Source organism: Arachis duranensis, chromosome 3, assembly GCF_000817695.3.
Source record: "Arachis duranensis cultivar V14167 chromosome 3, aradu.V14167.gnm2.J7QH, whole genome shotgun sequence".
NCBI lineage: Eukaryota > Viridiplantae > Streptophyta > Magnoliopsida > Fabales > Fabaceae > Arachis > Arachis duranensis.
In genome coordinates this window covers 115,884,988-115,897,170 of record NC_029774.3, presented here as the reverse complement: position 1 = coordinate 115,897,170, position 12,183 = coordinate 115,884,988, and the positions used below count along the sequence as shown (strand labels likewise).

Here is a 12,183-nt window from a genome sequence, read left to right as displayed (position 1 = left end):
AAGTGATTGAATTTCGACGTTTTTGTGACAGTTTTAGACCAACAACGAAACTGCACGACTACCGGCCATGCCTCTACCTTTGTGTGCATGTTTTCTAGTTTGTTAAAGGTTTAAGAAATGAATTAAATAAAAGATAAGGGTTAAAAATTGTTAGAATATATATTTGTACTTGATTCGGTGTTCGTATAAGTCACTTTGTGGTGATTTTATGCTTGATTTTTAATTCTAAAAATTTAGTGATGTTTCTCTATTTTATACTTGTTATTTGAGTGTTATATGTAGATTATTTTCCTCCAAAAATTTCATGGAACCACTAAAATTATTTGGAGCACTTGGAGTTTAAGTTTCAAGCCTTAAGAGTCACTAAAAGTGGATAAAAATAAAAAATTACACCCCTAAAAATCTATCCACTAAATGATCATAAAATTCATGTGTATAATGGTTAAAAAGAGGTTAGCAAATTGACATTAATCCTATGGAATAAAGGTGTAAAAATAAAAAGGGTGCTATGGTCATTTTTTGTAAAAGATGGGTAAAAATATAATTTAATTAAAAGATAAGTAAAATTTTTAACTTAGTGCTATCAAAGATAAAATAGTAATTATATAAATTAATTGGGTCAAAATTATAATTACAATAAAGTTTCGGGCCTAAATAAAAGTTTTAATAAAAATTAGAAGTAAAATGGTAAAAAGCGGTAACTAGAATAAGTAAATAAATTAATAAAGGGTAAAATGATCTTTTAGGTCTCTAAGTATAGAATTGGCATTAATTAAAATTATTCTGGATAATATGATCATAGAAAAATATTAGGATTAATCCAGTAATATTTTGATGCTAAATCAGGTTAAACGGTAAAACTAGAGTACTTAGAGGCATATTAGTAATTTTATGTATAAAGTAAAAATAAAAAATTATTAATTAACTTAATGAATTGTAAAAAGGTCTTTGAGAAAAAAAATGAGGGTAAAATAGTGAAGTAATAACACTAGTGGTGAAAGCGTCACTAAGAGCATAAAGAAAACTAGAAAAACGAAATTATGTACAAAATGGGTAAGATTGGAAATGTACAAAATTATCAAGGGCAAAATGGTAAAATATGTGATAACGCTGAGATAATTTAAAAAAGAACAAGGCACAAATTTTCAAAAAGAAGGCAGAGAAGTCCATTAGAGATAAATTTTATTGAGATATGTTACGAAAAAAGGACTGTAAACCTCAAGGTGCTTGAGGTTGTTTAGAGACGGGTATTATCCACTGACTGCTAAATTATGTTTCTCATTTGCGTGTATATTATGGAGTCAAGTTTTGCAACGATTGCCTATTGTCACAGACTGGTGGTATTCTTAACCTTATCGACACGTATGCATAGACGGACACAAATCAGAAAACCATATCTAGGACTAGTTTCTAGGTAACATCGGGTTGCGAGTAGTCAACTGACGCATGAACTCATGATCTGCATAGGACCAGGCATGCATCATACTTGGTTGCTGCATTTATCTATGATTATAATATATCTATACATCCTGTACTTTGTGTTTGTTACTATTCTGCTATATACTTGTGCTTGTACTTGTTTGTGTGACTTATTGACCAAACTGTGCGAAGTCTTAGACTTAGGCTGCGGAATGCCTTAGGTTTTTTCTAGTAGTACCCTGCTGAAAACCTTAGGTTCTCACCACTTACTTCCCCCGTTCTGCAGATGCAAACTGGCAAGATCTTCTTTGATTTCCTAGCTTTGAGACAGGTGAGTAGCAGTAATATTACTAATGGATCAAAGCGACTTTTTTTCTACTTTCAAACAGCACTTCTATGTTTCCTCAGCTTCCAGGGATCGGTGACCAGCAGTAATTATAGTAGTAGTAGTCTCTGCCCTCGCTCTGTATAGACTTTTAGAGGGCTAGGTACTTTTGTAAATTTCTATGAAAACAAGTTAGAACGGGTTCCAAAACTAGGGTGTCTCTTGTGAGTCGAGGCTGTTAATATAAATATGGAGTCTGTAAATATTTTCATGAATAAGTAACGATGTAACCCGAAGTGAATTATGATGTGCTAAATGAGCCTTCGGGCATATATGTATGATATTACTATGTTTTCTATATTTTCTATGCTTCATGTATATATTATCTATTTAATTATTACCTATTTTGTTATATCTATATACCTGACACGCGATCTCGACTAGCACTACAGGTTCATATGTATATATTTATTATAAGGTCTAGAGTCTCTAGGAAAAGCCGTGTAGTAGCACCTAGCGACTAGCATTGGCCATGACGTACTAAAAGTTGGGTCGTTACATATTCGAACAGCAAGGGTGTGTTTATCCCTCGTGAAACAATTGGAGGCAACTCCATTTAGTACTATCTAGAATGAGTTTACTTATCTTCGTGCTAAGGTTGCTTCTCTTTGGAAGGCCAAGTCAGAGTTAAAAGTTGAGAAAGGGGTTCTTACTTCCGATCTTTCCAAACTTTGTGAGAGGGTGAAGCAATTCGAGGTAGCTTGTGCTATGGCGAAGAGATTATAGAAAAAGACTGAAGAGAGTTATACTCAATTTTGGGTTCTTGCTCCTGAGGTCGACCTCTCTCCCATTGATCCCAACAAAGTCATGATTGATGGAAAAATTGTTTCTCCTGAGGCTGAGACCATTCCCACCGAGGACCCGAAGAACTTTGGTGTCCAAGTTGATGAGGTCCTCCTGAACTCTCCTATTTAAACTACTGTGAATCTTCTTGACTCTCCAATCCGAGTTGATGAGGCAGCTAATATGATTACCGAAGAGCAGGACCTTCCTCCTACTTAGCATTATTTTTGGAGTTTTATCCTTGTTTTGATGGCCCGATTTGTGGATCTTTGAACACTTTACTTTTTATAATAGTCGTAGTTTGGATAATATTTTGCCTTAGTTTGGACTTTTAAAAACTTTTCACACTTATTTTTGTAGTGTTATAAGTGTTTATAATTTTGACTTGCATAGTAGTAGTTTTATTTGCTTTCTTTATAGCAAAAATTTTAGTAATTGAAGATGTTATCTTTTCTACAAATCTTTTTCTTCATTAATCTGTTGTTTCGAAATTTTTTTTAGTTGTTCCAACTACGTGAGATTGGTAGTTTTTGTTGTTGTGAACATTGTTACAAGTTATTTTTGGCTATCTTTTCAGCTTGTTTTGGTCGAATTGTTCTATGAGGTCGGATCACTTGTTCTTGCTGTCTCAAGTTGGGGAGGTGGTACACTTATTTAAATCACCCTTCTTGTAACAAATTTTTATAAGGTCGAGTAATGAGTTCTTCTTCTAATATGGAAACTCAATTATGCTTATTCCGACCTTGGGAGGTCGGTTATGTTTATTTTATCAAGTTACTTTTGCATTTTGTTTTAGACTTGCTTTTTTTTTACTAACTTGTTTTTGTACGAGTAGTTTGATGAGGTCATACCATGATCTGCTTATATAACTTCTTACACTAATTTGAACCTAGTTGCTTTATCTTGCCGACCATCTAGGTCGACAATGATTTTCGTGCTTTATCGAGCTTAAATTGGTGCGTATGGTAGAACAATCAATAATAGAAAATGGAAAAATGATGAATTATCATTAATAAAATGATTTACAGATGCTATTTGCTACTAAGAGTTTTCCTATCTTAACTCCTAATCCTTGCTATGATGTCTCGTTAAAACCCCTTCAGAAAAACTCTTCTTGAAAAAAATTAAAGAAGTTGGAAAAAAGATACACCAAGAAGCAATGTTTGCCTTTTAGCTGTGGTATCTCTTCACGTTGCATACGTGTCACGACCTAGGAAGCTCGTTCCTTTGTAGGTCCGAGACTTTGTAGCAACCTTTTCTTAATACTTCAATGATCTTATAAGGTTCTTTGTAATTTGCAACCAACTTTCCTTAACCAAACCTTTGTACCCCGATGTCATTCCTTATCAGAATGAGGTCGTTCATGGCGAAGTTTCTTTTGATGACTTTCTTGTTGTGCCTCATGGACATCCTTTGTTTCAATGCTTCTTCTCTTATTCGAGCTCGTTCTCGGATTTCTGGAAAGAGGTCGAGTTCTTCCTTTTGAACTTGGATGTTTCCCACTTCATTGTAGAATCCTACCATTGTGCTTTCTTCATTGCTTTCTTCATTGACTTCTACAGGGATCATGGCTTCTATGTTGTAAGCAAGTTAGAACGAAGATTCTCTAGTTGTAGAATGGGGCATCATCCGATATGCCCATAGAACTTGGGGGAGCTCCTCTTCCCATGCTCTTTTTGCGTCTTGTAGTCTTCACTTGAGTCTGGCCAATATGACTTTGTTTGCAGCTTCATCTTATCCATTTGCTTGCGGGTGCTCTACTGATGTGAATTGATGTTTAATCTTAAGGCTTGCCACCAAACTTCTAAAGGTCGAGTCGGTGAACTAAGTACCATTGTCAATAATGATGGAGAATGGGATTCCAAATCGGGTGACAATATTTTTGTAAAGAAAGTTTTTATTTATTTGAGCTGTGATGGATGCCAGAGGTTCTGTATCAATCCACTTAGTGAAGAATGAGGTATTTTACCTGCTTGAGTGCTTGAAGAAACGGTCCGAGCAAGTCCAAATCAAATTTTACGAAAGACCATGGTGAAGTGACATTCAATAAAAACCCGCTCGTAACACCTACTTAGTTAGTGACCTTGCTTCTATATGATTTCCACAGATGCCACTATGAATTTCTTCTAGAACTTCTTCAATCTTGGAGGTCGAAATGCACTTCAGTAAGGGTGTAGATACTCCTCTTTTATAAAGGATGTTGTGAACTAGAGTATAATTATGTGCTTTCCTTATAAGTCTCCTTGCACCCCTTTCTTCTTTAGAAAGAATATCGAACTTGAGATATTCGATAATGGGAGTCATCCAACCCAGGTTTAGATTAGAGATTGTTAGAGCATCCGACTTGTCGACTTCTTTACCCACTGATGGTGTGTGGAAACTTTTCTGAATCAAAATTTTGTTTTTGCCTCCTAACTTGGTTCTAGCTAGTTTGGAAAGGTCATCAGCTCGGCAATTGAGTTTCCGAGTTATATGCTTGACCTTTGCCTTTTGGAATTGGGCTAGCTGTCCCGGGATTTTCTCCAAGTACCTCTTTATGTTAGGATCTTTGGCTTGGTAATCCCTATTTATCTGAGAGGTTATCACTGGGAGTCACTAAACACTATGACTTTTGATTTCCCGACTTCTTTGGCTAGCCTTAAGCCAACGAGCATGACTTTATATTCAACTTGGTTGTTAGAGGCTGGAAACTTGAATTTTAGTGAAAGCTCTACCCGAGTCCCTTCTTCATTCTCAAGAATGATTCCTGCTCTACTACTAGCTTTATTTGATGATCTGTTTACATATAGATGCCAGTCTATAGAGCTTCCTTGAAGTTCTCCTATGTATTCAGCTAAATAGTCGACCAGATATTACAATTTGATAGTTGTACAAGCTTCATACTTTAGATCAAATTCAAATAATTCTACAGCTTATTGTAACATCTGCTCTACAATATCCGTCTTTTGGAGGATATGATTCATGGGTTAGTTAGTTTGGAATCTAATGGTATGAGCTTAGAAGTAAGGTCGAAGTCTTTTGAAAACTTGAACGAGGGCATAGGCAAATTTTTTTATTGTTGATAATTCAATTCTACCCCTTAAAATGCATTGATCATAAAGTGGATAGGTCGTTGTCCCTCCTTATCTTCTCGGACGAGAGTAGAAGCTGTGGCCTTGTCCGCTATGGCTAGGTACAATACAAGCTCTTCTCCTTTTTCAAGTCAAGTAAGGACAGATGGTTGGCCTAAGAAGTTTTTGAAGTCTCGAAAGCTTGTTCACAATTTTGCGTCCGTTGGAATTGAGATCCCTTCTTGAGGATTGAAAACAAGAGTAGACATTTCAAGCTCGACCCCGTAAAGAATCTAGACAAGGCTGCCAGTTTACTGTTTAACTGCTAAACTTCCTTCAGACAGGTCGGGCTTTTCATCTCCAGGATTGTCCTGTATTTGTCTGTGTTGGCTTCAATGCCTCTTTGGATGAGCATAAATCCCAAGAACTTCCCGGCTTCTACTATAAAGGTGAACTTTATGGGATTTAATCTCATCTCGTGTTGCCTTATCATGTTAAATACTTCTGTAAGGTCGAGGCAGCAGACTTGTTTTTTCCTTAGTCTTTAAAAGCATATCGTCCATTTTTTATCTTCTCTCACAGAGGCTATTCCTTCAGGAGTAGAGAATTTTATGCAAAAGTGAGGGGTGAAGACTATTGCAACAAGTCAGTTTAGCATTGTCCGACCCATCAATGCGTTCTAAGCTAATGCCATGTCAATCACAATATAATCCATACTCAAGGTCCTTGATTTTGTGCCTTTACCAAAGGTGGTGTATAGAGAGATAACGCTTAAAGATCGGATAGGTGTGTCATCTAAACCAAAGAGAGTGTCTTGGTATGCCCTGAACTCTTTTTCTTCTAAACCCAGCTTGTCAAAAGCTGGTTTAAACAGGATGTCGGCCGAACTTGCTTGATCTACCAAGGTTCTGTGGAGGTTTGCATTGGCAAGTATTATCATGATCATGACATGGTCATTGTATCTAGGTGCTACCCTTTAGGCATCCTCCTTTATAAAGGTGATGGCAGGCAGATCAGACGTTTCAGCTTCCTCGTTGACTTGGTAAACTTCTTTCAAATATCTCTTGCGGGAGAATTTTGTTACTCCTCCTCCTAAAAATCTCCATCAATCATGTGGATATGTCTTTTAGGGGTCTGTTGGGGCTGATCTCGCCTATTCCTATCTTCATTTCTTTTCCTTTTTACCTTGGTCATCCAATCTTTCTGCTAGATACATGTCCAACCGACCTTCTCTATCTAGCTTTTTTATCACATTCTTTAAATCATTGAAATCATTGGTGGAATGAATATAGATTTTGTGGTATTCGTAGTATTATGACTGACTTTCACCTTTTTTGTTTTTAATTGGTCTGGGAAGTGGAATCTTTTGTGTGGTAGATTTCTCTAGAGACATTGACAGAAAAACTTACAATGGGAATAGTTGTGACACCTTCAAGGTTTGTCCGAGTTGTATTCTTTTTTTTCTTTGATTCTTTTTCTTTGCCTCGAGTCTGATATTGATTGTGTTGTCTCGGGACAGGTTCTCTTAATTGCATAGTTTCTTCTATGTTGATGTATTTCTCAGCTCATTCTTGCACCTAGTACAAAGAGGTAGGGGGCATCTTTTATATAGACTGGGAGAAGAGACATTCTTTGAGGCTGTTAACTAGTCCCATGATAACTTCAATAGGTAGGTTCTAAATCTCTAAGTACGCCTTGTTAAATCTTTTATATAGGCTCGTAGAGATTCTCTGACTTCTTGTTTTACTCCCAAGAGACTTGGCACATGTTTAACCTTATCTTTTTGGATGAAAAATTGGTTGAGAAAACCTTTTGCACGGTCGTCGAAGCAGGTTATCGATATCGGTGGTAGACTGTCGAACCACTTCATTGCAGTCTTGGTCAATATTTTTGGGAAAGTTTTATAACGAGTTGCATCTAACGTGTCAGCCAAGTATATTCGACTTTTAAAATTACTTAAATGATGTCTCGGGTTAGTTGTTCTGTCGTAGAGGCCCATGTCTAGATTTTTAAAGTTTTTGGGAACTCTATCCCATATGATTTCCTCTATAAATGGATCTTTACTTCCTAAAGGTATTTCTTCCTAATAAATGTGGGGTCTCCTACCCCTAAGGTCAGATTCTATTGAGAGTTGTTCTTCTAATTTCCTTTGTCATTGTACCACCCTTCTCAGGGCTCGTTCAAATTCGCGTTATCGCTCTGGCTCCTGCTCAAATTGTTTCAGCCGACCTTGATGTCTGTGGACAAGTCCAATAATTTTTGTAGGTTTTCTTGTCCTGATCCTTTAGATCGATGAATTTCTAAACTTATCCTGTGTCCTTCCGAGTTTGAATGATGTGCATCTCTAGCAACAGCTTATCCTTTATCAACTCGGGGAGGTGTAACTAACGCTTGTTCATCATTATACTGCTCTTCTTCTCGAGCTTAAGAATCGAAAGTCGTGTGTCCATCTTTTGGAATGTCGTCTGTCATCATTCGTTGTTGATTACCATGTCCCCGACAGTGATGCCAATGTTCCGACGCTTATCTAGAACCAGGGTGATTTGGGTCAAAACGTGAGGTCTAGACGCCTTTAAGTGAAAGATCTGATGTCTTCTCCTGCAGGGATGAAGCCATCCGAGTTCCTCATGAGGAGTTGGAGGGTGGTACCTACAAGGAATTTCGATGCTTAAGTTAGCAAGGGTTTTAGACAGGTTTTTAGTAGATTAGAATTCGAAGAATGCCTGAGAGTGTCAGAATATTTATAAATGTAGATGTGAGGTCAATAACCACCTTTTGAGTAGTCCTACCTTTGATGGTGGGTTGGTTACTCCCTTTTGGTAGGGAGATTATTTAGATCTCCTTTCTAGATGAATATGGAAGATAATAGGACTTTGTTACTTATTTGGATAAGTAGAGCTGAGCCCATGTCGTCGTGCCCGACCTCCATGAGGTTGTATAAGCCTGAACAATAATTGTAGAGTGTTGATTGGGTTTTATCCCTTTTGAGTCTTTCTAGGTTGTAGGTCAAGGTATAAACACCCATTTTTTTATTTTCGTGATGAAATCATGATGTGGACAAGTGAGGTTGAGCTGTCGAAAAATTGGGTAGAAGATTGAGTAAGTCCCTTTGATTCAATTCTCAAATTATGGTATGGACAAGTTAGGTTGAGAAGTTTCTTTCTTGTTGCATCAAGAAATTAGATAGAAAATAGAGTGATTTTCTTTGTATTTAATTTCAACATATCCTTTTATTTTCTATTTTCTATTTTCTATGTTCAATTTCAATTCATCTTTTTCTATTTCAATTCTTGAAAATTTCAATATATGTTTTTTAATCAATTTCAATGATGTGTTCTTGTTTATCTTTTTTTGTATCAGTTGATATTAGATATTAGATTAATTTTTATTAATCTATATTTGTTCTTTTTGTACCCTAAAAAAGGACTTTTAGCATCGCTCGCATCCTTCTTTATGTCCTTGTCTTCCGTATTTATGTTTCATTATTGTTTTACTGTTCTTATTAATTTCATTATTTAAAAAAAACAAAACATACAGTTTAAAAAAGAAAAAACAGAAATTATCTTGTATTTATTTTTTTATATACTATTTTTTTAACTATAAAATTTGATGACGAATTTTTTTGAAGAGGAGAAGAATAATATATGTTTTAAATGTTCGTAATAGGAAAAGTACAAATATTATTTAAAAGTTAATAGTTTATATTTTAGACTGTTCAATTTAGTTTGATGTATTTTAGTTTTATTTATTTAGTTATTAAATTTGGCTTTATTTTTATGGGCTTAGAATTTTTCTTTATTTTAGCCTTATGAAAATATTGAATAACAAAAAAAATTAGTAAAAAATAACTAGAACTTGCCTTATTTAATATTCATTAATTCTAACAACAATTAATAAATATTAAAATAAGACAAGTTCTAGCTTTTTTTTTTGTCTCTCTAGCTTTACCGTTAACCTTATAATTAAGAGGTTATAAATACCTCATAATTTATTGTAGTTATCATATTATGATTAGAGATGTAAACCCCTCTTTTTTTGGTTTTATGATGAAACTATAATATGGACAAGCAAGATTAAGTGAGTCCATCTATTATTGCCTCGGAGAAATGGGTAAAAATTGAATGAGTTCCTTTAATTCAATTTTCAAACTATGGTGTGGATAAGTTAGATTGAGAAGTCCATTTCTTATTGTATCAAGAAATTAGATAAAAAGTAGAGTAATTATCTTTGTACTCACTTTTAACACATTTTTTTGTTTTTTGTTTTTTTATTTTCAATTTCAATTCATCTTTTTCTATTTTAATTCTTATCTTCTTGAAAATTTCAATATACCTTTTTATTCAATTTTAATGTTGTGTTTTTGTTTATCCCTTTTTTTTTTTAAAAAAAAAAGAGTAAATAAAAAGACAAGTAAAACCGAATAAAAAAGATACATTCAGGGGTGGAGTTAGATGAAATATTAGAAGGGACTAAAAATATTTACACAATAAAATAAGATTAAAATAAAATTTTAAGGGGGGCTAAATTGAAATTTATATATAATTTACATGTAAAAAATTAAAATTAGGGGGACCGTTGCTCCCCTTTCTCTCCATGTAGCTCCGTCCCTAGATACATTGAAATTGAAATAAAAAATAAGATAGATAGATTGAAATTGAATACAAAGAGAATTATTGAACTTTTTAACCAATTGTTTGATATAACAAGAAAGAGACTCCTTAACATAACTTGTCCACAGCATAGTTTGGGAATTAACTCAACCTTCTACTCAATTTTCAGATGCAATAAGGGAGAGCCTTACTCAACTTCACTTGTCCACAGATATAATTTTATCACGAAATCCAAAAAGAAAGGTTTTATACCTTTAATCGCTCAATATAACGACTACAATAATTTATGAGGTATTTAGAATCTCTTATTAAGTTAAAATAAAGAAAACTTATAAACATAAAGTTCAATTAAATAATTAAATAAACAAAATTAAAATATATCAAATTAAATTAGATATTTTAAAAATATAAATTAATAATTTTTAAATAATATTTGAACTATTCGTATCACGAATATTTGAAATGTATAAAAAATTCTTGCAAACTTAAAAAAATTGCAATTGGGCTTTGATTCTATGTTAATAAATGAAATCGAAAATTGACTTTTCTTTTTTGGGTAAAGAATCGAAAATCGAAATTTGAAAATAAGAGAATCAAACCAAAATTTAAGACTTCCGTCCAAAAATCTAAGAGAGTAAAAAATTATGCCAACTGGGTTGGGTTTATTATGATTATGGGGCTCAAGGTTTTGTTGGTGGTTGGATGGGGCTCAATAATGGTGGTGGTGATAAATTCCAGCAATTGGCTTTTTCCTATTTCATATTTGAGTGATAAAACTTCTTTATCCAATCACAACAAAAGGTAGCGCAAAAGGATAAGAATTAAGAAATGCTGCGAGCAAAAAGTTCAAGCAACATTATGGGAATTTATGAAGAAGCTGCCTTTATTAGGTAATGCTTTAAAAACATACAAAGAAAAAGGGACTTACTTCAGCCAAAATCAAAAGTTTAAAAAAGTCTTGCTTAATAGATCTAGACACTCTTCAAAAAATAAAAGTAACAAAAAAAACTATGTTTGAAAAAATGATTTTCAATAAATTTAAATTTATAAAAAATATATTTATGACTAAAATATAATAAATGCTAATGCATTCTTTTTTTTTTTAGATGACAAGAAAGGCAAACATCCCAAAAAGAAAACTAATTAGAACCCCTTAAAATGAGAGAACCAGATAAATCACGCATAATCATCATAGCTGTATCTGGGAGAGCATCTTCAAAGAGATGAAGGCCAAAGGGAAGATCATGGCCCTTCTTGGCAAGGTTGTCGGCAGCAAAATTTGCTTCTCGGAGACAGTGAGACCAAGAAATATGTGGCACACGGCTGGCAAGGACAACAATGTCATCAAGAAGCGGAGTACACAGGTGGGATGAATTATGTCTTTTTTTAATGAAGTTAACAGCAACAATAGAATCAGACTCAACAACTAGGGAACTGATATTGTTGGCCACAGAAATTTGTAGACCACGAACAATGCCCCATAGCTCAGCGTGCATAATTGAACAGCTTCCCAGATTACAGGTAAAACCTTTAATAAAGTGACCAAGATGATTCCTGAAAATACCTCCACAAATCGCACTACTACTCTGAGAAAGGCAAGATCCATCCACGTTGAGTTTGGTAACATTTTCCAACGGAGGTTGCCAAGTAATGAGACGTTCGTCAGTGATCCGAGTTGTACAGTTGAGAAGGTCAGAACTCGAGACTTTGATAATCTCATCAAACCAAGCTTTAACTTGATCCCTTCTTACACGGGGAGATGTCATGTCGCCCTCGAAGATGAATTTGTTTCTGAAAAACCAAATGGAGGAGATGGTAACACCAAAGAGGTGGCACCACTCATCATTCGATGTAAGGTTCTAGAGAAGCCAATCATGCAGATCAAGAAGAAAGAAGTTGTTTATGCCAGCTGCACGGATGAACAGGAGCCAGATGC

The 12,183-nt window shown here is 34.6% G+C and overlaps 1 protein-coding gene across 1 annotated transcript; it reads right to left on the bottom strand.

The window, feature by feature from the left end:
* Positions 1 to 11,386: 11,386 nt before the first annotated feature.
* On the bottom strand, positions 11,387 to 11,743 carry LOC107480384 (uncharacterized). The gene has a single exon (XM_016100511.1). It carries the CDS (start codon positions 11,741 to 11,743, stop codon positions 11,387 to 11,389), a length of 357 nt encoding a protein of 118 aa, XP_015955997.1.
* Positions 11,744 to 12,183: the final 440 nt, after the last annotated feature.

Bases quoted from the DNA above. Each gene is read 5' to 3' on its own strand.
- LOC107480384 (XM_016100511.1), bottom strand. From the start codon at position 11,743: ATGCACGCTGAGCTATGGGGCATTGTTCGTGGTCTACAAATTTCTGTG.